Source organism: Phalaenopsis equestris, unplaced genomic scaffold (genome assembly GCF_001263595.1).
Source record: "Phalaenopsis equestris unplaced genomic scaffold, ASM126359v1 Scaffold000552, whole genome shotgun sequence".
Classification (NCBI taxonomy): Eukaryota; Viridiplantae; Streptophyta; class Magnoliopsida; order Asparagales; family Orchidaceae; genus Phalaenopsis; species Phalaenopsis equestris.
This window is the reverse complement of record NW_018164992.1, coordinates 669,749-696,500: the sequence shown is the minus strand read 5'-3', so window position 1 is coordinate 696,500 and position 26,752 is coordinate 669,749. Positions and strand designations below refer to the sequence as shown.

Genomic DNA, 26,752 nt, shown 5'->3' with positions numbered 1-26,752 from the left:
CAAGTTGGACATTCATTGAGCTCAATCCCGAGCATACCTGTAGGTGGATGTGGAAATTTGGTATTGGGATCCCGCGTCGCAGATTTAAAAACTCGACTGTCGTGTGCGCTGCCCTCCCTACCAGCCTTAACAAAAGTGAAACACAGATTGAAGTCACAAACGGTCATGATATTTTGGGTGGGGCTACCACAACGGCCGATAAATGCAACCTTATCATTATTTGGAATACGTGCGTCAACAAGTGTTCCATCAATCGCGCCGATGCAGTCCTATTTGAGTTAATGTTAGTATCGACATATCATTGGAAACTCTAACAAAATTAACTATATTGCATTCGATAAAATACCTTGAAGAAGGCATATATCGTGCATCCTTCGATATCTCAGCAAGTTTTTGCTCGAACTTATAATCTATGGGTCTAATGACATGATAGGACAAGCTAACAAGTGCGCTCAATCCGATTGAGAAGTACTTATTGTTTCAGATGAGTGTTGAAACCGCTCAATCGCTCCTCGCATTGACTCATTTTGGGATGATATAAATAGTGTTATTGCGAGCACCTCACGTGGAGTGGTCCTCGAAGATCCATGAAGGCCGTGAGCTTCTACGAGTAATTCCAGGAGATCGATAAATATTGTCTTTCTCATTCGAAACATATTAAAAAATCTTGTTGGGTGTCCCGCAAGCAACTCTCCAACCCATTTATCACCAATATATGAAGATGTCATGCATGGCGATCGATCAATGTTGTAGCGCGTTGTAGTACTCGTGCATCAAACATATTACCGTCAGAAACATCCCTTTCCGCTTTCTTCTTCGTGAGTCAATGTGATCCTCTATTTGTCTTCTTCTATTTGCATTCATGGTGATTTTTATCCCTAAGTATAAATAGATTGACAAGTGCATGAGAGTTTGAGACATAAAAAAGAGATGTTTGCATGTAATTAGAAGGGTACAACAGAGTCGACAAGTACAACTCTAGAAAAAAAAAAAATAATGCAGTAAAAATATTCTAGTGATTAAAAATATAAAATAACTTAAATGTTCAAGTGATCATAAAGGATAATGCAGTAGAAAGGTTCTAAGGATAAAAAATATAAAACATCTCAATTGTTTATGCGATTATAAAAACGCCGAATAAATGTCACTCTGCGGGTGGCTGACATCTTCACAAAGATATCTCTACGGACCGGGTTCTCTATTAATTCTGCTGCGAATTGATATAAATCTTCATTTGCATAAATTTCGGTTGTAGTGCTTAAGATTTCAAGTGCCTCCTCGATAGAGCTTGATTGAGAAGCCTGACATTCTGCCTTGAAACAAGAAACCGCCTCGGATAACTCGAGTCTGAGGGAAGAAGCACCAAATTTTCTTTTACCAACAAACTTTGGACGTTTGGAACGAGAAATTGTTTCATATTTGTTCTGATCTGGGCTGGGGACATCAATGAAATCAGCTGAATCTCCGGGGGTTCCCAAATTCACGACATTGCCAGCGAACTCTGTCTCGCTTGGGCTACATGCATAGGTTCCCGTTGCAACCACCCCTCCAAACATGCGATCGAGTTTTTCCTCAAATTCAGGCTCTATTCCAGAAAACTTAAACATCTTTGCAGCGGGAACCACCTACATGGAATTTGATAAACACCCAATTAATAATAAACATATGAACATACAAAATTACAAAGTGTATAAAAAATTCTCACCGTAAGTCTGTCAGCCCACCATTCATCAGGTGCATCAACTGTTCGTTTCACTGGATCTCAACCCAGACCCGTAGATCCCCTCTTCAATTCTTTCCAAATTTTTCAGCCCTTCTTCAGTTGCTCCCACTTGTTCTTCATTTGATTTGCAACTTGTCGTACTCCCTGACATTCCTTGAAACATCTGATAATATTTTGTCACCCTTCTTTATTAAAAAAAGTCGTAGGTCTATTTTCCCGTTCAATCTCTTTAAGACAAAGATCGCAAAATAGTATTTTTGTTTCTTTTTCCCACAATGCAGGTGTAACAACCTCTTTAGGTTTATTGTTCATGTTATGACTAAATCAAAACAAAGCCATGAAACGTCAAATTAAAATCAAGTAGAAAGTAAAAAATCAAATCATACTTGTGTAAATATCATAAGTTATAGAGTAAGAACTGTTATAACTATAAAGAAAACATATCTACCACTCTAACATGCAAAGTTTGCTAAATTTTGAAATCAGAGTAAGAATCATAAGTTATAGTTCATGCAAGTATATATCTAATATTTTTTTTGATATTAATTGCAGCTGTTATTCATCCATTTTGCAGAGCACGCTGTCTAAATAAAAGAACAACAACAAAATATGGGATAAAAAATTGGGAGGAGACATACCTGCTTCAATCAGGTTTCGGTTTTGAGCGGGGAGGAACGAGGCAAGCTGCTTCGATCAGCACAAAACACCCGAGCGACCGTGGTAGACGATCAGCGACCGACCTAGCAGAGGGAGGAGAAGGGGAAGTCTTCGCGAAGTGATCAACGAGTAGGGGCTTCGGAGTGGGACAATTGAGCGGGGTGATCGAGCAAGAATCAGCGGTTTCCCGAACAGGGGGAGGAGAAGAGGGAGTCTTCGCGAAGGGAGCAATGAGCAGGGCTTCAGAGCTTGACGATCGAGCGGGAAGCGGCGGTTTCCCGGACAGGGGGAGGAGAAGGGGGAGTTTCGCGAAGGGAGGAACCAGAGCAGGGGATTCGGAGCGGGGCGATCGAGCGGGTTGATCGAGAGGGAAACGAAGGTTTCTCGAACAGGGGGAGGAGAAAGGGGAGTTTCGCGAAGGGAGCAAACCAGAGCAGGGGCTTTGGAGTGGGGAGATCGAGCGGGAAGCGACGGGTTACCGAACAAGGCTAGGTTCCTCTCAAGCGGGGATTTGGAGCGGGGCAAAGGAACGAGGGGGGGGGGCAAAGGAGGCATTAACCGTCGGCACCTCGAGAAAGCCAGGCCACGAGTGTGACCCCGCGTCCTGCTTTCTTCCTTTTTAGCGGCAATCGACTGCTGCCGCCGAAGAAAAGCTCGCGATGGAAATATTAGTAATAAACTTCGTTGTTTGGGGCCGCGACGCTCGAAAAACGCGGCCCCAAACGGAGCCTTAGAGTCCTAGTAGCTGTGGACGATGGGTCCGTGGTACCCCGACCCAGTTACCTTTAAATTTTTAGGATTACTCTACCTTCCTATTGTTGAGCTCTTTTGAGCCCTGTTGCTCCTTTGACTTCGTTGATATCACCTTGACGGTCTGATGTCTATGAGCTGCCGCTCTTTTGGGATACAGCGATTTGTCCTTTGCCCTTATAGCCCAAACGTGCTTTGACGTGTTGGGATATCTCTGTCAAGATGATTTAGGTTATTTCGTGGGCCCTATGTGCCGAGGAACCGCTACCCATTCGGGATGTGAGAGAATCACTCTCTGCCCGATGACTTAGCGTGAGTTTTGAAGCATCGAAAATATTCTCACATGAAATAACCTCTCTTTGATTGCTTATACCCTAGGTCTATGATAATATAAACGAAACTCCTTCTATCGAGAGTATTTTTGTGCATTCTCCAAGATATAATTAACCAGTAGGAACACGTTCCTCTGGGAGTGTTATTGACTCCAGAACATGTACATACACCTGGCTCTTTGGTTATGAGTAATCTACGTAGATACTTCTTTCGCGGATATTGGTTTAAAGTGCCTCCGCTTGATCTTGTTTGGGCGGACATTCTTAACCTATCCTTGCAAAGTTTATCACACTTAAACCCTCCACATTTTTACTTTTTCTTTTGTTAGTCATTTTGTTGTATGTCAATTCTTATTTGGTTCATCTCCTCTTCGAATCACCGATATGATTCAGGAAGAAGATTTATTTGAATAAGGGAAGTATACGACGATCGACAAACTGACGACTCATTTTAAAATAAAAAAGAGAAAAATGAACAAAAATAATTACAAGTGCTAATGGGAATGTTTTGCTTCATTGTGCTTCATGATTTTTGTGTTCTATGAGGTAACCTGGCTTGTACTTCTACCTTTGCATGGTGTCGTTGCCATTTTTATTATGTTTATTAATCCACTCATTGTCTCCATTATCACTTCCAAACTTACTATTTGTTTTCTATGTTATCAATCCTTTTTAACTTTGTATGGTTGAGATGCTTTTAAAAGATAAATCAAAACTAAGATACCATATGTCTATGATATTGTGTTGATTGTTCATACATATTTTGAAATGAATGCAAGTTAGAATAATTGAGAAAACTTTTAGTAGACATGGGTCTTAAAATTATTAAGTAGAAAGCTGAGTGCATGTTGTATGATTTTAGTGGATGCGATGGTTATGAGCCATTATTATTGGAGAATCACAATATTTGTGATAGGTTGAAGTATCTTGGACCTATCAGACAATGAATGGTGAAATAAAGCTGATGTAACTTCTAGATTTAAAGCCAGGAGGAGTTCAGGCGCACTACACATGAAGATAATATTGTGAAAATATAAACATAAGCTTTGTAAAATTTTAATTAAACTAGCTTTGCTGTTTGGGGGAATAAAGAAAATCGTTGATAACCAAATTGAGTGTGTCAATTTGGATGAGTGTTATAAAACCAGAAATTATGATGAGAAATGATTATTTAGAGAGACATGGGAGTATTACCTTTTGAGGATAAGTTCGCAAAACTTAGACTTAGGTAGGTGGCTTGGACATATACAATGTAATATAGAAGATAGTTTGATTTATTGATACAGAGAGATTATAATGGAAGGGTATACCCTATGTTAGCTTTGCGCAAAATAGATTCACTATTTCATGTAGCTCTCAACAAGGTGATTGGATAATTCCATGAGATTGTGGATAAGGCTAATCACGTTTTTTTATGATGGTGATGATTCATGTTAGGTTCTTTGTTTATTGCCAGTTCTAATTTCTGTGTTTCGTATTTCTTAATTCTTCATTAGCAACACTTTTTGCATTTCTTTTTCTTATCCTACATTGACAGCACTGCTAATACTGCATAGTATTATTTACTGATAAAAGATTGGGACTTGTACTTCTCTTCTTTATGCATTTCATTTTCAGGTTAATGGTATTCTTATATGTGAAGCTGGCTGCATCCTGGAAAACTTGAATTCATTTTTAGCAGATAAAGGGTACTGAGTATATTTCCTTCACGTTTAAATCTTTTTATGGTTCTAATAGTGCTGCTTGAACTTGTTGGTTGAATTTCAAAGGTTAAGATTTAAAATCTGCTAGCTTAATAAAAAAAAGGAAAATAAACTTATAGCCAGTCAATGAATTGGGTTCATGCTGAAGCAATTACAGAGAATTACTGGAAGATGGTATTAACTAAATTTGTGGAACTAATGAACCAAAGATAACATGATAGCAAGGGAGAGTATTTTTCAAAATGTTGAGTATTCCTGCTCACTCCTTCAAAAATACCGAAATTATCAAATGAATTATTGCATCTTGCTTCAAGTATAGCAAACCTTGATGAATGAAAAATTAATTTTACCCTATGATACCCTAGCCTATTAAACATGCTTTAAAACCTTTTCTTCATTTGTTTTTGGACACGTTGGGGACTAGTTTTAGGAGCATCTAATTGATTGGATACCAGGTCACCAACTTCTACAATAGGAAGATCAGGGAGAGCATGCACTATCATAACAAGTGAAATTAAATTAATGTTGATGTTTGAAGAGGAAGTTTCTCCCATAATCGTGATATCTCACTGTCTAGGATAAGTTTATGTACTAATCATTAATACCTTTCTTTGTCAATGCAAGTCGATTCTGCTTTGGTTTCAACTTCATTGAGTATGGTGCCAAATTAGTCCCATGACTACTTACATGTGGTCATTTCAGACCCAGGGTCTATAAGAATGCCAAATTAGTCCCTTGAATCCTTAAATCGGGGCTGAATTCTCCTTTGTGGAGATTATTTCATCCCATATTTAAAAAGTTTGGGGACTAAGTTGACACTTTATAGACTCTGAGACTAAAATGACATCCTGCAAAGAGTTAGACTATTTTAACACTTTTCTCCAACTTAAGTTAAAGTTTCTATTTGTGCGTTTTGCAGGCTTATACATTACCATACCAATTTTCTTTAACATAAGCTATAGCTCTATTAACAAACATCTATCTCTATGTTTAATCTTATCTATGGCTTGGAAATATTTTAATAAATTAAGATCCTTAATTTGAAAATTTTTAGCCAAGATTCCTTTCAACTTATTTATTGTTTATTCATGATTTTATGTCAAGGTGATGCCATCAACTTATACAATGGATGTAATTTTTTTCTTCAAGGGACTTATTCTTAAATCAGAAGTGTCCAATTACTGTTGAGAGTACCCATGCCTTGATTCACCATGGTGAATTAGTGGAATCATTCTATTGGTGATCATTGTAAATCAAGAGTAGTCAAGTATCCTTGAGAGTAACCATTGCCTTTATTGATCATGGCGAATTTTTTGAATCATGCTATTGGTGATTGTTTTAAGTTATAGATTTAACACGACATCATTTTTTTTTATTTATATGGCAATTACTCCCAAATCTTATCATAGAAACCTTATCTTATTCATCCCTATTAAGGAAGACATTATCTTGTATCTAATTGATGAAGCAATCAATATAAAGTCACAATAAGAGAAGTTTATCCTAATAGTGTTCATTTAGCAACATGGGGAATTTTTTTATAATTAATTCCATTTATTTAGGTGGATCTTTTTGCAACTGATCTTACTATGTATCAATCATTATTTTCATTAGATTTATATTTCATATTGAAGATTCATTTGCATTAAATAGTATTCTTGTCTTTAAGAAGTTTTGTTAAGCTTCCACTATCATTTTTTTGAAGAGTTTGAGGGTTTTTTTTTTTGTGTGCGTGTAGTTACATTTTTCCATTCAAGCAACTTTGAGGTTTCTTAAATATTGGTTGGATTTTTAATGCTAAAAGGATTCATAGTAAATGTATGAAACTTGGGAGATAAGTTGTCATAAGAAATATATTGTCTTATCAATTGATTCATATTTGTTCTTATGCTTTTTCTGTGAAGAGAAGGAATATGTCCATCATCTTGAGAGTTGTTGCTTCCTTGCAAATGGTATTGTTAGGACTTGGGAAAGTGGAGATGTTTTGAGAGAATGTTTTAATGTATCTTGTCAGTTGAATTTACTTAGTGGTTTGAAATAGATGGATTTTTTTAATCTTACTCATTGCATGTGGTTTTCGAAAGCTTTCAGGGTGTTCAAAAGTGTGAGATTCAGGTGGGTGGGATTCAAGTAGGTATGGAATGCAGTAAAATATGATTGATATCATCATAAAATTGATGCTCGTTTAGTGAGTTTAAGAAAGAATGATTGGTTTTCTAAAAAAGTCTTATATTTGGCGGTATAATATAACTATTTGGATAATAACCTTCGTACTATTATTGGTGGCATGTATAGCAGTAAAAATGCATATTACACGGGGCTCGACAGGAGGACCGACTGGTCCTCTCCACCGCCCCCTCCTCTCTCTTCCCTCCCTTTCTTTTTCCCTCCATTCCTTTTTCTTCCTTTCTTTTCTTATTTTCTTCTTTTGGCACTTTTAATTTAAACCCTTTCCTAAATTCTGATATCTGATTTTATTCTCCCTTCTTATTTTAAAAACCTTTCCTAAATCTAAAATTTGATTTTATTCTCCTTTCTTATTTTAAAAAGCCTTTCATAAAATCTGAAATATGATTTTATTCTCCTTCTTATTTTAATTGCTTACTAAAATATGTCAAGTCTCTTTATAAATAGGAGGTGATGTGCTTAGAGTTAGGAGTCTTGTTTTGATATTTTAATTCAAGAATTAGCCTTGGTATTTTCCCTTTGATGGTTGTATCCGACGTCGAAGTAGTGCTCCGGCTGTCCCTCGTCCGAGGTTGTGATTGTTTCCACGGGTTTGAGTGGCTATAGCTCGACCCCGCTGAGATATTTATCTCTCCTTCCAGCGCCTCCTCTGCTGCCTTTTCCAACATTTTGACAGCCAACAGCTCCTTGTTGTCCTTCTTTCAGCTCCACCGGTCATCTCCTCCTTTAGCTTCCTTGCAGGCCGCACATTTTGACTGCTCCTTCCAGCGTTCCGACAGCCAGCAACTTCTACTGTCCTCCTTTCAGCTCCACAAATCACCTCATCCTGCAGTTTTCTTACAGGTCGCACCTTTCGGCTGCCCCTTCCAGCGTGCCCCTTGCTGCTCCTTCCAGTGTCCCGACAGTCAGCAGCCCCCCACTGCCTCCTTCTAGCTCCATCCGTCGCACCTCCTTCTGCAGCTTCCCTGCAGGCCAGCCTTCTTCCACAACAGCCCGCCACTCTCCGGTCTTCACCGTAGCCACTAATCTAGCCTCTGTCGATTTTTCTGCTTCTCGCCAGCTGTGGTTCAACTCCTTTAATATTGCTGATCTACTGTCCTACTTTTCCACATCAGCCCGCCTCCTCTCTGGCCTTCACCGCAACTGCCAATCTAGCCTCCCCTTGCCCTGAATCCCTCTTTATCATGCATGTTATGTCTTCTTTATTAAGTCATTAGTTGTAATCCTTTATTTTGTGCTTTTGCTTGTGCGTTTTCTTTTGTTGTTCGAGGCTTCATTGTAACTTTATTTTAAATCAATACTAAAATTGTGTCTTGCGTTGTGTTTTGGGTTTATCATTTAGTATCAAAACTAGCCCAACCCTGATCCAATTCTAGAGTTTCTAGCATCCGCCTCTACCCAATCAACCATATCAAAATTTTTTCTTTCATTTATTTTTTTCTCTTCTTTCTTTATTTCTTTTTTTCTTTCCTTCCACAAATCCCAAACTGTCAAATATGCCACCAAGTAGAAATATGTTCGAGCTTACCCGGAGAACTCTATCGCCTCCAACAAAGAATTGTAGAGATGACACAGGAAGAAGTTACCTTCCACCGATACTTGGAGAGTTGAAGGGGAGAGAGAGAGAAGGCGATCTAAATTCCTTTCGTGGGGATAATTTTAGTGATGAAGATGATAGGCCATGGCGTTTCAGAATCCAATATCAGAGACCTAAGAGAGATACATGCGTCCCTCCCACGGTGAAACTTTCCAAGAAGATATGCATTTAGAGGGCATCAAGGCCACGAATTGAAGGATGATTTGCCCGATTTTGAGGGAACATGGATTCAAGTGAATTTATTGAATGGGTACAGGTAGTTGAGCGGATAGTTGACTAGAAAGAGGTGCCCAAAGAGAAGCGGGTCAAATTAGCTGCTATCAAATTGAGGGAAAGTGTGTCTATATGGTGGGAGAATGTACAACGATAGAGGAGACGAGAGGGCAGGGAAAAGATTATCAGGTGGGAGAAAATGAAGAAAATCATGCAGAAGAAATATTTTCCCCCTCATTACCTCCAAGACATATTTTTTAAATTCCACAATCTGCAACGGTGAGACCTTTCAGTGGAGGAGTTCACAGGTTAGTTCGACCACTGACAGTTGAAGTACGACCTGACAGAGTCAAAGGAGAATACAGTCAAATATTTTTGGGGCTTGAAGCCTAATATTAGCAATTTGGTGCAACTACAACTGTATTGGACCTTGGGGGATGTCCATACACTGGCATTAAAAGTGGAAAGGTAGCATAAGTAGAGCCTACAACCACTACCCGCCAGGCAACCACCCACAATTGAAGACACCAGCAGGAGCATGCCACAAAGAGTTAAGAAAACTGGTTGGATACGGATAAAGCCACCCCCAGTGAAAAAGAGTTGACTACAATGCCCGCTAGAAAATGCTTCAAATGTCACGGATTTGGGTACATAACCTCCACCTGCCCGACGAGCAGAGTTGTGCCTTTTAGCAAGCAGGGCCCGTGAAAGAGGTTAGCGAGGAGCAGAACGCTGAGGAACAACGTGAGGAGCATCAACTTGCACCAGATGTGGGAGAAGCACTTGTGGTTCGACGAAATCTGCAAGCCGAGGACACAGGATCTGCACTGGCTTTGCCACAACATTTTCTACACCCGCTGCATAGTGAGAGAAAATGTATGCAGTCTTTTCATCGACAGAGGTAGCAACAAAAACATGTCATCAACTCAAATGGTAGAGAAACTGAGATTCACGACTCAAAGACATCCCCAAACATACTCACTGACGTATCTGAAGAAGGAAAATGGGGTCAACATCGACCGACAATGCCTAATAGAGTTTTCAATAGGGAGTCAGCTGCAGGACTAGGTATTGTGTGATGTGGTCCCCATTGATGCCTACCACTTTTTGCTAGGAAAACCGTAGCAATTTGACTAGAAGATTCATCACAATGGATTCAAAAACATGTATTCTTTCACCAAGCACGAAAAACACCTCATTTTACTTCCTTCGGTAGCACCCGAGGAGACGAGAGCCATTACTAGCAGAGTAGCGAGACCGGTTTTAGTGATAATCGATTCTGTACCACCATGGTCAGCACCATGCAAGAGATTTCAATCTTAGAAGATTGGACCGAGATGGAGGTACGCTCATAAGTGTTTTGGGAGGCAGTATAGTCGACAGTAGGCCCCAGGGGTTGCCAGGATTAAAGACAAGGGACTAGAAGCTTCGAAAGATGAGATCGAGGCTCCCCCAATCCCGGAAGACTGACGTTGGGCTCGACATGAGGAATGATCAGCCCTTAAGGGAGGGAGCCGCAACCCCCTCCTTCCTCTTCTCTCCTTTTTTTCCTCATTTCCTTTTTCTTACCTTTCCTTCTTTTCTTACTTTCCTCCCTAGGCCCTTTCTAATTTAAATCCTTTCCTAAATTCTGCTGATATGATTTTATTCTTCTTTCTTATTTTAAAAAACATTTCCTAAAATCGAAAATCTGATTTTATTCTCTTTTTCTTATTTTAAGTCTTTCCTAAGGTCAAATATCTTTATAAATAGGAGGTGACGTTCTTTGAGTTAGGGGGGTTTTGTTTTGATATTTGAATTCAGGTTTTAGTCTTGGTATTTTCCCTTCGAGGGTTATATCCAACATTGAGTTAATGCTCTGTCTGTCCCTCATTCAAGGTGGTGATCATCTCCATGGGTCTGAATGGTGCTCTGGCTGTCGCTCGATCTCACTGAGATATTTATTTCTCCTTCCAGTGCCCCATGCTGCTCCTTCCAGCATTACGATAGCCAACAGCCCCCTATTGTCCTCCTTCCAACTCCATCGGCCACCTCCTTCTGTAGGCTGCACTTTTCGACTGCTCCTTCCAGCGGACCCCTGCTACTCCTTCCAGTGTCCCGACAGCCAGCAGCCGCTGCTGTCCTCCTTCCAGTTCCACTGGTCACCTCCTCCTGCAGCTTCTCTGTAGGACGCACCTTTCGACTGCACCTTCCAACTACCTCTGCTGCTCCTTCAAGCGTCTCGACAGTCAGCAGCTTATGTTGCCACCCTTTCAGCTCCACCAGTCGGACCTCCTCCTGCAGCTTCCCTTCAGGCCAAACCTTCTTCCACAACAGCCTGCCACGCCGGCCTTCACCGCAGCTGCCAATCCAACCTCCGATGATGTTTCTGCTTCTCACCAGTTGCAGTTCGACGCCTTTACTATCGTTGATCTGCTGTCCTAATTCTTCCACATTAACCCGCCACTTCTCCGAGCTTCACCGCAACCGCCAATCCAGCCTCCCTCCTTGTCAATCATGCTGTCTTCTTCGTTAAGTTATTAGTTGTAATCTTTTTTTTTTGTGCTTTTGCTTGTGTGTTGTCTTTCCTTATTCGAGTTTTCATTGTAACCTTGTTTTAAATCAATAATAAAATTGTGTCTTACATCGTGGTTTGGGTCAACTCCGATATTATTCATACTTGTTCTTATGCTTTTCGTGTGGAGAAAACGAATATGTCCATCATCTTGAGAGTTGTTATTACCTTGCAAATGGTATTGTTCGGACTTGGGAAAGTGGAGATGTTTTGAGAAAATGTTTTATTCTATCTTGTCAGCTGACTTTACTTGGGGTTTGAAGTAGATAGGATCTTTGAATCTTAATCTTTGCATGTGATTTCTGAAAGCTTTCAGAGTGTTCAACTGTGTGAGATTCAGGTTGGTGGGATTTAAGTGGGTATGGAAGGGGTTTTGTTTGCTGTAAAATATGACTGATATTATCATAAAATTGATGCTCATGTAGCTAGCTTGAGAAAAAAATGATTGGTTTTCTAAAAAGGCCTTATCTTTGGTGGTATAATATAACTATTTGGATAATAACCTTTGTACTCCTATCGGTGGCATGTATAGCCCGTAAAAATACATATTATGACTTTTGTGTCATGTTGGTTTTTAACAAGGGGAAATCCGCACCATGGCAGAGCAATTAAATATCTTGAAAGGAATAGTAGAGATGAGTATGTTTTAGGATAAGCTTGGGTGAGAGTTTTCCTAAGGCTTTTGAATTTTAGAAGTCTTGAAGGAATGATTAATGAGATATATTATGATAATGACATCTTGCTTTAAGATTGTTTTGGACATTTCTAATGAACATAATTGATCGAGCAGCTTCCATAAGCTGTGTATTTTTCTTATTCTATCCCATTTTGTTATGGAGCATGAGTACGAGAAATTTGGTGAGCATTTTTCAGTAAAAGGAGACGGTCAAGAAAAAATATTATTTTTCATTGTTAATTCTATTGTCTAGAATTTGGTTTTAAATTGGGTTTGTATTAAAGAGTGAAATATTGAAAAATTGAACTTATTTCATGTCTTTGATTGAAAAGATGCAAGTTTCTATAGTATGATCATTATTGAAAGATATAAATCAACTAGCACTAAAGATACTTCGCAAGATGGTTACCAAATGCCGCTATGAATGACACCAATATATTAAGAGATCTTATTTGGATGGCATTTTGAGTATATGTTTGAACAGTTAGCATGTTTCTCATTTTTATGCTTCAAGATTTATATTGAAGAACGAGGAGAAATTTGCAGATATTGAGCATCTATATAGACAGACATTCTCCAGAACAACATTGTCGTATGATAAAGAGTTTTGAGCGTTCCTGATAAAATCAGGCATTTAACATAATGCAAACTTGCAAGCTTTCTTTGCAAAATCATGGCTCCAACGCAAAGCCAAATGATGACTAAAAGCTATGTTTTTGCTGTGTCAAAATTCTCCAAAACCGATAAAAATAATTTATGGGTTTGCCGAGGTTATAGGAGAGCTTTATTATGTTGAATTGACAACCTAAAATTCAAATAACATTTAAGTTCTAACCAAGTTGTCTTCTACTAGATGTTTTTGCTGGTGTAAGAGCACATAATGCATGTAATTGCATAGAATATGGATGGCACGCACAAATTTCCTGGCATTTTTCTATTGTTAAACATCCTTTTATACTTTTTTTCCCCCATTTAATGGAACTTTGTGCACTGTCCTGTTTCTAAGACAAATAATTACAACTGAATCTTCATTTATATTAGTATTGAATTTGCAAATATGAAATTCTGTAGTTATATCATGCCACTTGACTTGGGGGCGAAGGGAAGCTGTCAGATTGGCGGCAATGTTTCCACGAATGCTGGTGGTCTGCACTTTATACGATATGGATCACTTCATGGAAATATACTTGGTAAATACTGCATCCTATTATCAAGTATAGCTCATCCTATTTGCTAATAAGTTTGTGGTTTTAGCTTTCAAAACTATCAGTATTGTGGCTAAACTTTGTTTCCCAATTTTTTTTATTCAAACAACAGATATTAATTTACTCTGGTAATTTTCCTTATGAACATTCTTATATGCTTTCCAAATTTTTTTTCATCTTTATATTTTTATTATTAAAATTAAATGAAAATAACAACTCAATCGGACACGATGGAGAAGAATAATTCTTTTAGCCGACCCCGCTTAGTGGAGTAAAGTCTTGTTGTTATTGCTGTAGCCTATTTTTTTTCGCAAACCCAGCTAATTTTCTTTGCATTTCCTTTTCACTAGCCCGTTTTGCGTGTTTCACCAGTTTGGTTTTCCAAATTTGGCTAAAAAATTTTTTACTTAAACAAGGTCAAAATCTTCTACATTTGTGACCTTACAGCCCAAGACGTTGCTTTCAATTTGTTTGTTTGCTGCCTTCCATTTAAATAAAATGCTTTTTATTTGCTTGTTGATGTGGGACTAAATGCAAAGCCTCAAGTTAGATCTCTTGGATTTTTAACACGATCATACTATTGTCGACCCCGATGCAATAACATGCATTGCTTGCCGAGATTTACCCTACAAGCAATGCTCGTTAAAGCATCATGAACAACATAGGGTCACTCGTCTATCAAGTCTGGCTCGCTATCAAGCACACATGCAAATGAAAATGCAAGCGTACAGAAACCATAGTGGTGACGAGTATGCTGTGAAGGCATACCATGGAGGCATTTGCTCAAGAGGGTGAGCATATTGTGAAGGCATTTGCTCAAGGGGTGAGCGTACCGCAAAGGCACCGGCTCAAGGGATAGATCTGTCGAAGCGGCATTGACTCGAAGAGAATAGGGTGACTAGCTCGAGCAAGAACGCCGAGGGACTCACATCCGCTTGAGAAACTAATCGAAATGAGCTTGCTGAGTAGGCATTAGCTCGAAGGATTGAGTGTACCATAAAGGCGTTGACTCAAAAGATGGGTATGTCGAGGCGACTATGACCCAAAGAGAATAGGGTGACTAGCTCGAGCAAGGACGTCAATGGACTTACATCTACTCAAGAACTAATCGAAGTGGGCGTAACATAGAGGTATTGGCTCAAATGATGGGTATGAAAGGAGATAATGTCCCAGAGGGTTGAGTATGTCGTGGTGGCAGTGACCGAAAGATTGGGTATACTGAGGCAGCAGTGACCTGAAAGGTTGGGTATGCCAAGGCGACAATGACCCAAAGATGTGAGCATACCGTAGAAACATGGGCGCAAAGGATTGGGTATGTTGAGGAGGCAGTGACCCTAAGAAATTGAATATACCGTAATGACAGTGATCTGAAATGTTGGGTGTGCCGAGACGACAGTGATTCGAAGAGTTGAGCGTACCCCAGGAGGCTGGGTATGCTGAGGCAGCAGTGACATGAAGAATTGGGTGTTCGAGGCTGCAGTGACTCGAAAGATTGGGTTTGCCAATGCTACAGTGACCCAAATGGATAAGTATGCCGAGACGACAAAAACTTGAGAAAGAGGTGTCGATTCCCATTGGAGGGAATCATGCACGAGTGTTGTAAGTGTGTGAATAAACACTCCAAAGCAACTCAAGTATGCAACACATCATGTAAAGGTACGTAAACGTAGATGCATGCATAGAGGGAAGTGATGTGCACATGACATGAAGATGTCATGGCAGAGACGCTAAGTATCATGCTCAAGTGAAGCGAGTGCGACTACAAGCCAGGAATGTGTAGGGACACATGTTCACGAATTACACAATAAATGTGACATGTGGATGTGTTGGTGCAAGCAAACAATGCACACCAGACACAACAATTGACCATGCAAAGTATCATATGGACAATGTTAATGCTCATACAAGACATGCACTATGCAAGATGCAAGGCTGATTGTGCTGGGGCGGCTAGTCAAATCAAATTGCAAGGGTTGATCGTGTTGAGGCTGCTGATCAAACCAAAGTGCAAGAATTGATTTTGTTGGGGGCGGCTGATCGAATAGATGTGCAAGCTTGATCGTGTCGGGGCGGTCGGTTGAACTAATGTGTGAGGTTTGATCATGTTGAGGTGACCGATTGAATAATATGCAAGGGTTGATCATGTCGGGGTGGCCGATCGAATTGATGTGCAAGGTTGACTGTGTCGGGGCGGTCGATCGAACAAAAATGCGAGGGTTGATCTAGCGGGGTGACAGATCGAATCAATATGCGAGGGTTGATCGTGTTGGGGTTCCCGATGTAACTGAGGTGCAAAGTTGACTATGTTGGGGCAGCTGGTCGAACCAAAATGCGAGGGCTGATCGTGTTGGGGCGGCCGATTGAACCGATATATGAGGTTGACAGTGGCGAGGCTACCGGTCAAACCAAAATACGCCATTTCTACCGGGACATGGAGACCCATCGACGCCAAATGGCATGTGTAACATGCTTCATGCTAGATAGATCATAATGAAACATGCAACACAATGTAAAGAAAAGTGCAAGGTAACAATTCATACTCGCCCTATCGTACTCACATGGGAACCTAGTGTTGGCATGATAAAATTGTAGATTTCAGCCCGTTGCTCAGCAACGCAGGGCCTACTTCCAACTGATTGACAAAAATGTGAAAGACCTTTCCATGAGGTCTCACTGTCACAAGTGAAAACTTCTCTCATAGACATAGCTTTCGTAATTTGGCCTTAACCCATTCATCGGGAGTTAAGACCGCCGAATAGTCACGGGATTATTTGTATCCCGGACGATAGGTTATTGGTGCTAGGGATTTGCAAGAGGAAAACACTCAGGATTCGCTAGGGATTTGTCCGCGAGAGCTTCCTAACCTTGAAGGCCTCCCTTTAGTACAAATGCCCTAATCTATAGATCCAGCTTAGGGGCTCTAGGAAAAAAGAGAAATGCAAGGATTTTCGAGGATCTTCACCTACTTGACTGTTGATATCACATTTCTTCTCATTGGATGAAGCTCTCCTTGCTGTAGGCAATGTGATTAAGCTTTCTTTTTCTCCCTCTCTAATGAAAAGATGTAGCTCTTCTTATGAAAGGAGGTGGTGGATTTCCTTCCTCCTTCTCCAAAGAGTTGATGAAGCTCTCCTTATGAAGGGAGATGCCCTTCTTTGTCCTTCTCCAAAGCAAGAGGAAGCTTTTCTCTTGAATGTAGCTCTCAGAGAAGACACACACTCTTACTCTCCTAGATATGATGTAGAGCGGATGAGTTTTGGTGGAGGAAATGAAGTAGAAAAAGAAGAGGAAGAGGAAGAATAAAATGCTAGCTTTTCCCTTTTCTCCCTAAGCTCTCCCTTCAGCACTAGCAAGTGAACTCTAGTTGAAAAATGTCCTCCTTGCTTATTTTCGGATTGGTTCATTAGGGCCTCATGAGACCAATCAAATTGTAGGAAAATTTCCCTCCAAATCATAAAATTATCTTCCTTTTCCACATGACATTCATTCCTTGGCTTGTTGGGAGGTGGATGCCATATGTAGCACTTCTACTTGACCTCCCAAACTTATCATGGCCAATGGGGAAGCTGTCAAGAAAGAGGGAAGAAAGGGTAAAAAATTTTGGCTGGTTGAGCTGTTGGTTTGGCGTGGCCACATCTAAAACTGACGGGTTACGTCTGGCTAAAAGGGCTTAAACCCTTGGTTTTCTAAAGGCCGACGTGACTGCACACGAAACTAGCATGGTCACACCATTGTTAGGTGTGGCTACGCCACTTTAGCGGCGTACTTACGCCGTGCTCTCTGTTTTGAGCACGATTTGGGGTCATTTTGGTGTGACCACGCCCTGGCGTGCTCACGCCAGTCAAATTCCTGTTTTCATACCCTGGGTGCGCAACAGAGTTTTCAGACGAGTTTCCTTGGCCCCGGAAGGTTCTGAATAGATGGGAAATGTTCTTTAGCCATTGATGAATGCCCGTGGATGGATGCGCCATAACACCAGAATTAACCCCTCGAAATATTAATTATTTCTGGACGATGCAAAGTGCCTTGAAATCCTAATTCTAACCTAGTAGTGCTCGTGGGCGAACTTTGTGACTCCAGTCGGCCAAAGATAGCTCTGGAACGATGGGATAAGGTCTCTAAACATCGAGACAAGTGCCAAACATATCTCATGTCAAAGCCAACCCCATACCATAGTGAATATTACCTGGGTAGGGCAAAATCAGTACCGGTCCTGGTTTCGTGCTTATGACACGTACTAGGAGGTCCGGTAGGATATCTTGGACAACGGGAAGCTAAGCACATTTCTTTATCCTCAGACGGATATCCCACTCACATGATATCGAAAATTGATGTCAACAACATTCATAAAGAAAAAAAATTTAATAGTTGAGATAAAACTTTGGTAATGGTGACAAAGTTAATTGTAATTTTTTATTATTAGATATTTTATTTTTATATAATGTCTAATATAATTTTAAACCCTCCTAGTCAAGAATGAAAATTGAGAAAATTTTATTTTGTGCCCTCGCTCTAAAAAAGTTTATGATTGTGCCACTAAGTATCATGTTGGGTTTATATGTTTTTTAGCAAACCATTTTATGTTTTTCGTTTTTTTTTATTTTTCATTAGTTAACAAAAAAATTTGAGCAAGAAATTAGGATGAATTAACTACAATACACCAAAGATATTACATGTCAATTCATATATAGCTTTGTACATTGCGGAGTATTAGAATCTTTTTAATCCTACTATCACGCCTATGATAAACAAAAATCAACATCTCCTGTAATGCTTATCATACACGTGCCAATTCACGAATCATTCATTCTTGCTATCAATTTAATTGAAGAAAATATATATTGTGGACATTTATTAGAGGATATTTTAGATGCAGAAAGTGAATTACAGTTTTAAAATGAATTTACATATGTTTATTTTTACAATAAATCATACTTATGAACTTTACCTAGAGTATATCATAAGTAATATCAGGAGTTTAGGAACAAAATTGAGCATGGGATTATATTTGAACTTGAGTTTCTAATGCGGTTTGAACCGATGCCTTAATATGTAGATTAGCAAATTATATTTGATGTAGTTGATAAATTAAATGAGAATTTTGAAACATAATATTTGATAAAGTATTTGTTGATATTATTTATATGATAAAAAGCCTCATTATGGTCAATCTCGATATTTATATATGTAACATATAAGCTATTAGAGTTGGTTTTCGTAGTGTTTCTGTTATAAATATTTGTGGTTTGTCTGCTTACATTTCTATTTTTAGATTTAGTTGAAGGTCTTTGTAAGTAATCTTTATGATGCATACTTTTCTTCGAGAATTTTATTATTTGCTTAATGTCATTGCACAAGCTATAAGAATTTCATATAAAGTGAATATTGGTGACGATTAGGCATATGTTTTTTCTTTTTTGTTTTTCAGTTAATTTTGTTGCTTTAAGATAAGTACGGTACCATGCTTGTAGATGCCCCACTTCTCTTTTAATTCCTTTTCCTTTAACTTGATTGATCCTTTCTCTTTAAGTTCGAATTTTTGTTTTGTGCTGTATAATGGTTCTTCATTTTTGTGTATGAATATTTTTTTTTACATTTTACTTTCAGGTCTTGAAGTCATTTTGGCTGATGGAACAATTCTTGACATGCTTGCAACTTTACGCAAAGACAATACTGGATATGACTTAAAACACCTGTTTATTGGTGCTTATTGATATACTGTTATATTGCCAGGTTCTTGGTAAATACTTTTTTCCAGTTAAGCAGTGAATGATGACATAATCATTAATATGTGCAGTGCAGGAAGTGAAGGCACCATAGGCATTATCACCAAAATTGCAGTGCTCACCCCCTGCAAATTATCATCAACAAATATTGCCTTTCTTGCTTGTAGTGATTATTTAAGCTGTCAGGTTGTTTTTTTCATTCTGTATTGACTAGTCTACTGACGATTTTTTTTCTAAGATTTACATAATATTAAATTATTAATCATCTCATTTGCATTGGATCCACTTATAAATGGCTGATTTAGTTGTTCTTTTCTTTCTAAATAAAAAAGGTTGGGAAGCTACTATAAAACTGCTTTATGAACATTTTCAATTCCAAGTTTTGAAGGAAATTTTTTTAAAAGAATTTTTTTGAAAAGCATCCCAACATGTTTTACCCAAATTAAGGTGCGCATCTCTTGCAACATTTTTCTTCTACCGAAAAGCTGCTAAAAAGCCCAACTGAAAGATCCAAATGACTTTGTTCGGTGCAACTTTTCTATTGCTTAATTTTTTTTTTATAGAAATGTGCTTAGAACATTTTCATTTCGAACGTGCACTTCCTTTATGACTTCATAAGAACTTTTTTTAGCACCTCAAAATTCTATATTAGAGTGAGAGTAAACTTCATGTCATTTATTAGCACAAAATCCAAATGATTTGTGGAAGTATTGTACGACAACAACAATAAAGCCTTAATCCCACTACGTGTGGTCGGTTACATGAATCATTTTTCTCAATTGCGTTCTGTTTATTGTCATATTCTCATTTAGTTCTAATAAATTAAGATCATTTTTTATACAATAAGCCCAAGTCTTCCTAGGTCTACCTCTGCCTTTCTTAACATAAGTCGAATCTAAAACATCTACTCTCCTAATCGGATCATCAGATGGTCGACGTTTAATGTGACCAAGCCATCTAAGGCGACTCTCTCTAATTTTGTCCGTCACTGGAGCTACACCAACCCTATCACGGATATATTCATTTCGCATTTTGTCTCTATGCGTAAAGCCACTCATCCACCTAATCATTCTCATCTCGGTCACACTTAGTACTTGCGAAAGTATTGTGATTGTTAAAAAATATTTAAATGTTTTTCTTTTATTTGAATATCTCTAGCAACTTTTTGCGTAGGCAGAGAAGTTTGGCATTGAATTATTGTGATCTTCCAGCTTAAATAGCACAGAAATCTTAGCTCAGTTGTGTCAACACAGATCAAATTTTGTTGAATTTCATTATCGAGTTATCATAATGACATGTAACCTTGTGTTAATCATGAATCATCTTTATTCCAACTATTTAGTGGAGGCTTTAAGTTTCTTCAATCTTTTTTTGTTGCGCATTGCAAGCGGCGCTAATTCAATCATTGGAAGCTTTTTCGCCATTTTTCATCAAATTATTTTGATGTGCTCTTTTCTCTTTTCTAAGTTGCCTTCATTTTAATCCTATATCCACACCTTTTTGGTACTTCTTTTTTCGGTCAGTCTTGCGTGCGAGTATTCTTCTATTATCTGATCATTTATAAGTATCATCTTCAGTCTCGATAGAATAATTTTGCTATTTAGCTTTCTTATATTTACTTTTCTTCTATCATATCATCATCTTTTGTGCCTCACTTCAATTAATTGTTTTGATTTCTTTGTGCCCAATGCCCATGGTCTTGCCAGATAATTGTTATTATGTCTATTTAATACTCTAATTTCAAGTATCCTTCTAAGGTAATTCTCTCATTTGAACAGCCTTCTTTAATTCTGTAAGTTATTCATCCGCTTGTTAGGATTAGCTATGCTGGTACAAAATGATTGGAATGAGGCTGATGTTAATTCTGTCAGCTGTGGCAGATTACATGAAATTTTGGTTAGTTTTTTGTTTTCCATTCTTTTTTTGACGTTCATTTTAGCATCTATTTCAAACTGGAATTTTGTTTAGTTCTTTCTGGTTATTTTGAGATTGAAAAATATAGCTTATGGAACAAAAAAGTTCATTATCAGCTGAAAAAGATCCTGGAATAACTTATCGCTTAATGTTTTGTGAAAAAGATCCCAGAATAACTATTTAAAAGTGGTAATAGTGCTATTTTTGATGTGATATTAAAAATTAAGTACTATACATAAATATGGATCCGTAAATTAGTACAAACTTCCATTCTTATGTACACCCAAACTTTTTCATATTTACGCATGGTACTCAATTTTTAATATCACATAAAAAATAGCACTATTACCACTTTTAAATAGTCAAATACACATTTTCATGCATGGATTTGAAGTGCCAATAAGCTACTTATGTAAATGTGGAAGTTTAGCTATGAGATATGTAATTTCCCTATTTATTAAGAATAGGCATTTAGAGGGTGATTCTCATAGTTCATTTCTCATTAGCGATCTAACCGTATTCTGTCCTTGCAATTTGAGTTGAAATTGATTATAAAGTTATATTAGTTTGGTAACCTTACATCTAAAAATTCTCAACAATTTTATATGCAAACTTTTCATGTTTACTATTCTCTTTAACTGAACTGAGAATAGCTAACCTGGTCGAAAAATGTTGAGAGGCAACCTTTGTCTGCCAATTATAATACTTAAGAAAAATGATATATATCCAAATTCTAACTGAATATTCTCTCATAACTTCAATGAATGGCCAAGAAGGAATTGTAAAGCTGTCCTCAGTTGTTTTTGATGCTGCTGTTTATGATGAAGTTATTATTAATACTAAAGATATGATTAAGATTTTAATCCGAATCCTCTGAGAGTTTGATTTCATTTCTACTCATGCTTTGTCAATAATTTTTTTTTTCAAATGTTCTGTTAATCTTATGGTTATGCTATAATTCAGCTTTTGCATTGACTTCTCTTGCATACAGAAACTACTTGCAGAAGCGAAACGTGACCTAGGTGAGGCCATTTCTGCATTTGAATTCATGGATTGCAATTCTGTTGAAATGGTAAAATTTAGCATATTGTCAATGTTTTATTTTGTGCAATTTTATGTTTTGTTTATAGAAAATACTGAAAATCTGTCTCTGTTTTTTTCTATATTCAATATTCCTGTATTAATTTAACTCCTTGAAGGATTTCAGGATTAGACACATTTAATGGTTTGTCACTTTTTCATTTCTAGCTCATTAACAATCTTGAGATATTTTTTGTCACAACTCAATCTGGGGTTTGGAATTAACTAAGATGGAACAAATGATCAGACGGTGAAATCAAGTTTTTCTATTTCTGTTTTCTATCATTACTATTTAATGATCCAAATATTAAATGAATGAGTCACTACATAAAAGAAATTAAATTATAACAGTTATAAATTTACCTTAATTTGTATTATCCGTGTCAACTATAAGCATCTATTGCTCTGTTAATCAAATGGTTAAATCTGAAATGTTAGTTTAAAACAACAATAAACTACAAAAGTCAGTAAGTATTTAAACTCCTAAACTATAATAATATGACGAATAAGAAAGCAGTATGCATGCTAGTTGATCAAAGATAAATTAAGGTAGAATAAATAATAATTTACTTATAAAATATGTCAATACAATAAGTTTCATAACATATCATTATACTACTCATTTTCTTATATATAACATTTTATTTATACAACTGTTACATGAGTATCATCTAAAATTATAAGGAAGCAACTTAAGGTGTTAATAATTGAGTATAGTGACTTAGCTGGCTACTTAAGGTGTTAATAATATGCTTAATGTGAAGAAAAATTATATATAAAGTAGGTGTCCGAATCATTTTCTTTTTGTATTAGAGCTTGTATATCTCGTTAAAACTGCAAGATTTTTTTTTTTGATAGATTTCTTTTTTTTCTATTTTCTCGAAATCTTATTCTTCCATAAAAAAATAATGAATCATCGATTTTCTCAATATATCCAAATTCTTAGATTAATAAGCAAAAAATAAATCAATTATTCCCCAACAATATTTTTACCTTTAAAGTATTTTTCCTCATTCAAAATTTTAAGCTTGCTACTCGTAACCACGAAAAATTAGTTTTCTTTTCTAAATCTCTAGTGTCCTATTTCTCTTCTTCATTTACTTTTTTATTTTTTTTAAGCTCATGGATAATTTGGTGTTTTGGCTGTTTTATCACTATTTCCAGTTCTTTGGCTGTATAAGATGATTTTTTATCATGTCTATTTATAGTTTGTACAAACTACTAAGTATTTACCTGTTCCATCTAACTTGGCATTTATCTGTTTCATTATTTTTGTGTAAACTATAATTTTTTGGAAATAATATGAACTAGTCATTTTATTTATTTTTTATTTGTTTTTTGTTAAAATGATCCTTTTTATGCAAAAATGATGAGCAAAAATTTACCCATTATTTGGCTCAAACCCATGAATTTCATGAAGAACCTCATCTCTCAAATCTTTGGCCCTTGGATCTTTTTAAATATCTTTCATTTATCAGTTTAAAATTGTTTTTCTTTAATCCTTCAAGTTGTTTGACAAATTGATAGATTTTTGTATTTTTTTTTAGCTCTAATTTCTTTTTTTTTGTTATGATTTAACACTTAATTTCTTCTCTGAGTAATCATGGTTTTCTTGTATAACACTCTTGTTTTATCCATGAAAATGCAAAATTTTAGCTAATTGCGTTCTTGTTGTTTTTTATTGATTCACAGGCTTTGACTTACATAGAGGGAGCTCGAAATCCTTTACCTGCCTCGTTATACAACTTCTATGTTCTTATTGAAACGACTGGATCCGATGAATCATATGATCGGTAAGCTAATTTCTTTACTAGTTTTTATGTTCTCTTCCACTTGTGGTATGCCATTTTGATGTGGGGCTTCCCCCACCTAACGCTACGGATGCGGGTGCGAGATTTTTCTGTACAGAGGCGGTAAACAGGGCAGCCGACTGAACCGACTTGCATGGGGGACCAGTCCAGGGGACCTGGTCCAAGATTCCAAAGTACAGAGTGATTTCATACAACCCGGGCTGCCTTTCCTTTCATGTCTCCCGCCCCGTCACACCTCCCGCTCGATTTAGCGGCATATTGGGAAGGACGACATTGCCGCCAATCCCTTTCCCTTTTCAGTGATTTCTTTATAGGAGCTTTCATTTTCTGTTTTTCCTCTGTGAGAGTCTTTAACTTACTGTTTTATGGATTTAAGGCTTAGTTTTTTCTGGGAGTTGATTTCGAATTTCCCGTGTGGAATCATTTTCCGTGTTTTAGGATTATATCGGAGGAGGTGGTGGCGTTTCAGCTATATCCTACTTCGTGATGATGATTGTATCTCCCTTTTTATCTTCCCTACTCTATCTCATCCACTACTCTTAGCCACAGGTTATCCCCAACCGCTTCCCCCTGCGTTGCTGAACCCGTTTTTGCTGCAATAACTTATTGTTCAGCTCTTTCCCCTCCACTTGTCCTAGCAGCCAGCCTTCCCAACTGTTGTCCCACTGCTGCCAGTTGCTACCCCACCTTCCGCCAACCTCCATCGCTCTTGTGATACTCTTTAGGTGTTTGTTTGTGTGTTTTGTGTTTTGGTGATGTTATTTCTAGTTTATGTGTTGTAACTCTCTTTTCCTATTAATAAAAATTATTTTTGTGATTTGAGCTTTCTCCTCCAGTATCACATATCTTTCGTAATTATTTTTGTGATTTGAGCTTTCTCCTCCAGTATCACATTTTTTCATAGCTGGCAATTCTATTGTGCATCTAGTAATCATAATCCATGGATTGCAAATTTTTTCATGCAATCATATTTAAGTTAGGGGCTCTTACATACATAGCAACAATTCTTATGTGTTTACATATCTCAAACCTAAACTTTCAATTTTAAACACATGTCCTCATTTTTGAGCTCTTTCTTTTTTCCTCCTTAGAGCCTAGGATCTAGCCTTAGGTTCTTCTTGTTTGACCCTCCTAGATGACTAGTACTGAGACCCGCACCACGTAGAACTTCATACCACTTCTTGACTCATTTTTGTGAAGACCTCACATGAGTGGTTCCGAGCACTCAACTTTTAGTTGCAAGGGCTAAGGACCAATATGTGAAGGGCCCAAAAGTGAGTTTTTATAGGATCAGGAGGTCTTAGGCGAACCATTCGTGGCTCGACTGCAAAAATACCACAATTCACACATTCGATGCATGTACACATCACAATTCACGTTGCTAAGGCTCACACACATCGCGCCATCGATTAAACCAAAATTAATTTTCAGAATGATCCGTCACAAACCCAGAATTCGAAGAAAAATTAAATTTGATGCATTTTTCACTCGATCATTGGCAAACTTATCCGAACCCGGATGATGAAACGGACCACGCAAACGCGTTCGGGGTGTCGAATTTGGCTAGGAAGGACATTCATATTGTTATGGTTTTACATGCACAAACAACATGAAGATCGATGCAACTAATTATTTAATTAAGGGAGGCGGGTTTAGGCTCAGCCCGGGTCCATTTCGAACTAAGCACGAGTCAATTACACTAGGTTGTGCAGTAGCGCGATTCATAAGTTGAAATTTCAATTTTTAAATTAACCGCCCAATTTTATCTTAATTAAATTTAATTACGCATTATGACCTTCCACTTTAGCTCAGAACGTGATTGGAAACCATTCAATTACCTGCTCCCTCTCCCGTAACGTTTTCTTTTGAAATTTGGGTTTACAAAATCATTCAACTCTCCTCCTCCCTACAGGGAAATTCGCTTCTCCCCTCTTCACCGAAATCTACTCTCCTCAATCTCCCCTCTGCACCGAAAGCTCTCCCTCTCCTCTTCCTCCTCATTCGCCTCGCCTCTTCCTCACTCGTCTGCTTCGCCTTCCCCTCTCTCGGTCGCCTCCACCGCAACTCTCGCCTACCCTCCTCTCTTTCGTCAAACAACCCTCAACATTTGATCGAAGCCATAGACCCCCTCCTCCTCTCTTCTTCGGCTCGCCTCTCCCGCTCGGCACGGAAGCCTCTCTCCCTCGCCGAACAACCCCTAACCGCTTGCCCAGAAACCTTCATCCCTCTCAAAATCCCCACTCGCCTTCCTCTCATGCTCGCCCAGAAGGCCCACTCCCTCTCACTCGACCCCACCTCCCTCTTCCTCATGCAGAAGAAACACCGTTTGCTCGCCTCCTCCCCACTGCACTGAAAATATCTCTCTTGACCCCGCCTCTCTCGCTCTCACGTTCGACCAAACTTACTCGAGACCGAAACCCTCGCCTCTCCTTCTCGCGAAAACCACCTCCCACTCGACTCCCTCTCCCTCTCCACTGACACTCTCGAAGCTGCACCTCTTCTCTCCCGGTCGCGCCTCCCTCTCTGCAACGAAACCCACTCCTCTTCATTCCGCCTAACCGCAAGCTCTCTCTCATTCACAAAGGTTCGGCTCGCCTCTCCTTTTAGACGAAAAGAATATCTCC

The 26,752-nt window shown here is 38.2% G+C and overlaps 1 protein-coding gene across 2 annotated transcripts in view; it reads left to right on the top strand.

Moving 5' to 3' along the window:
- Nucleotides 1–26,752, top strand: part of LOC110029259 (probable D-2-hydroxyglutarate dehydrogenase, mitochondrial) — an 86,964-nt gene that overhangs the window by 53,504 nt on the left and 6,708 nt on the right. For both annotated transcript variants that reach the window (XM_020731470.1, XM_020731471.1), the window contains exons 5-10: nucleotides 5,080–5,150; nucleotides 13,464–13,582; nucleotides 19,205–19,300; nucleotides 19,400–19,509; nucleotides 22,229–22,309; nucleotides 24,010–24,110. In XM_020731470.1, the coding sequence (XP_020587129.1) occupies nucleotides 5,080–5,150; nucleotides 13,464–13,582; nucleotides 19,205–19,300; nucleotides 19,400–19,509; nucleotides 22,229–22,309; nucleotides 24,010–24,110 (578 nt within the window). The remainder of the gene's footprint in view (nucleotides 1–5,079; nucleotides 5,151–13,463; nucleotides 13,583–19,204; nucleotides 19,301–19,399; nucleotides 19,510–22,228; nucleotides 22,310–24,009; nucleotides 24,111–26,752) is intronic.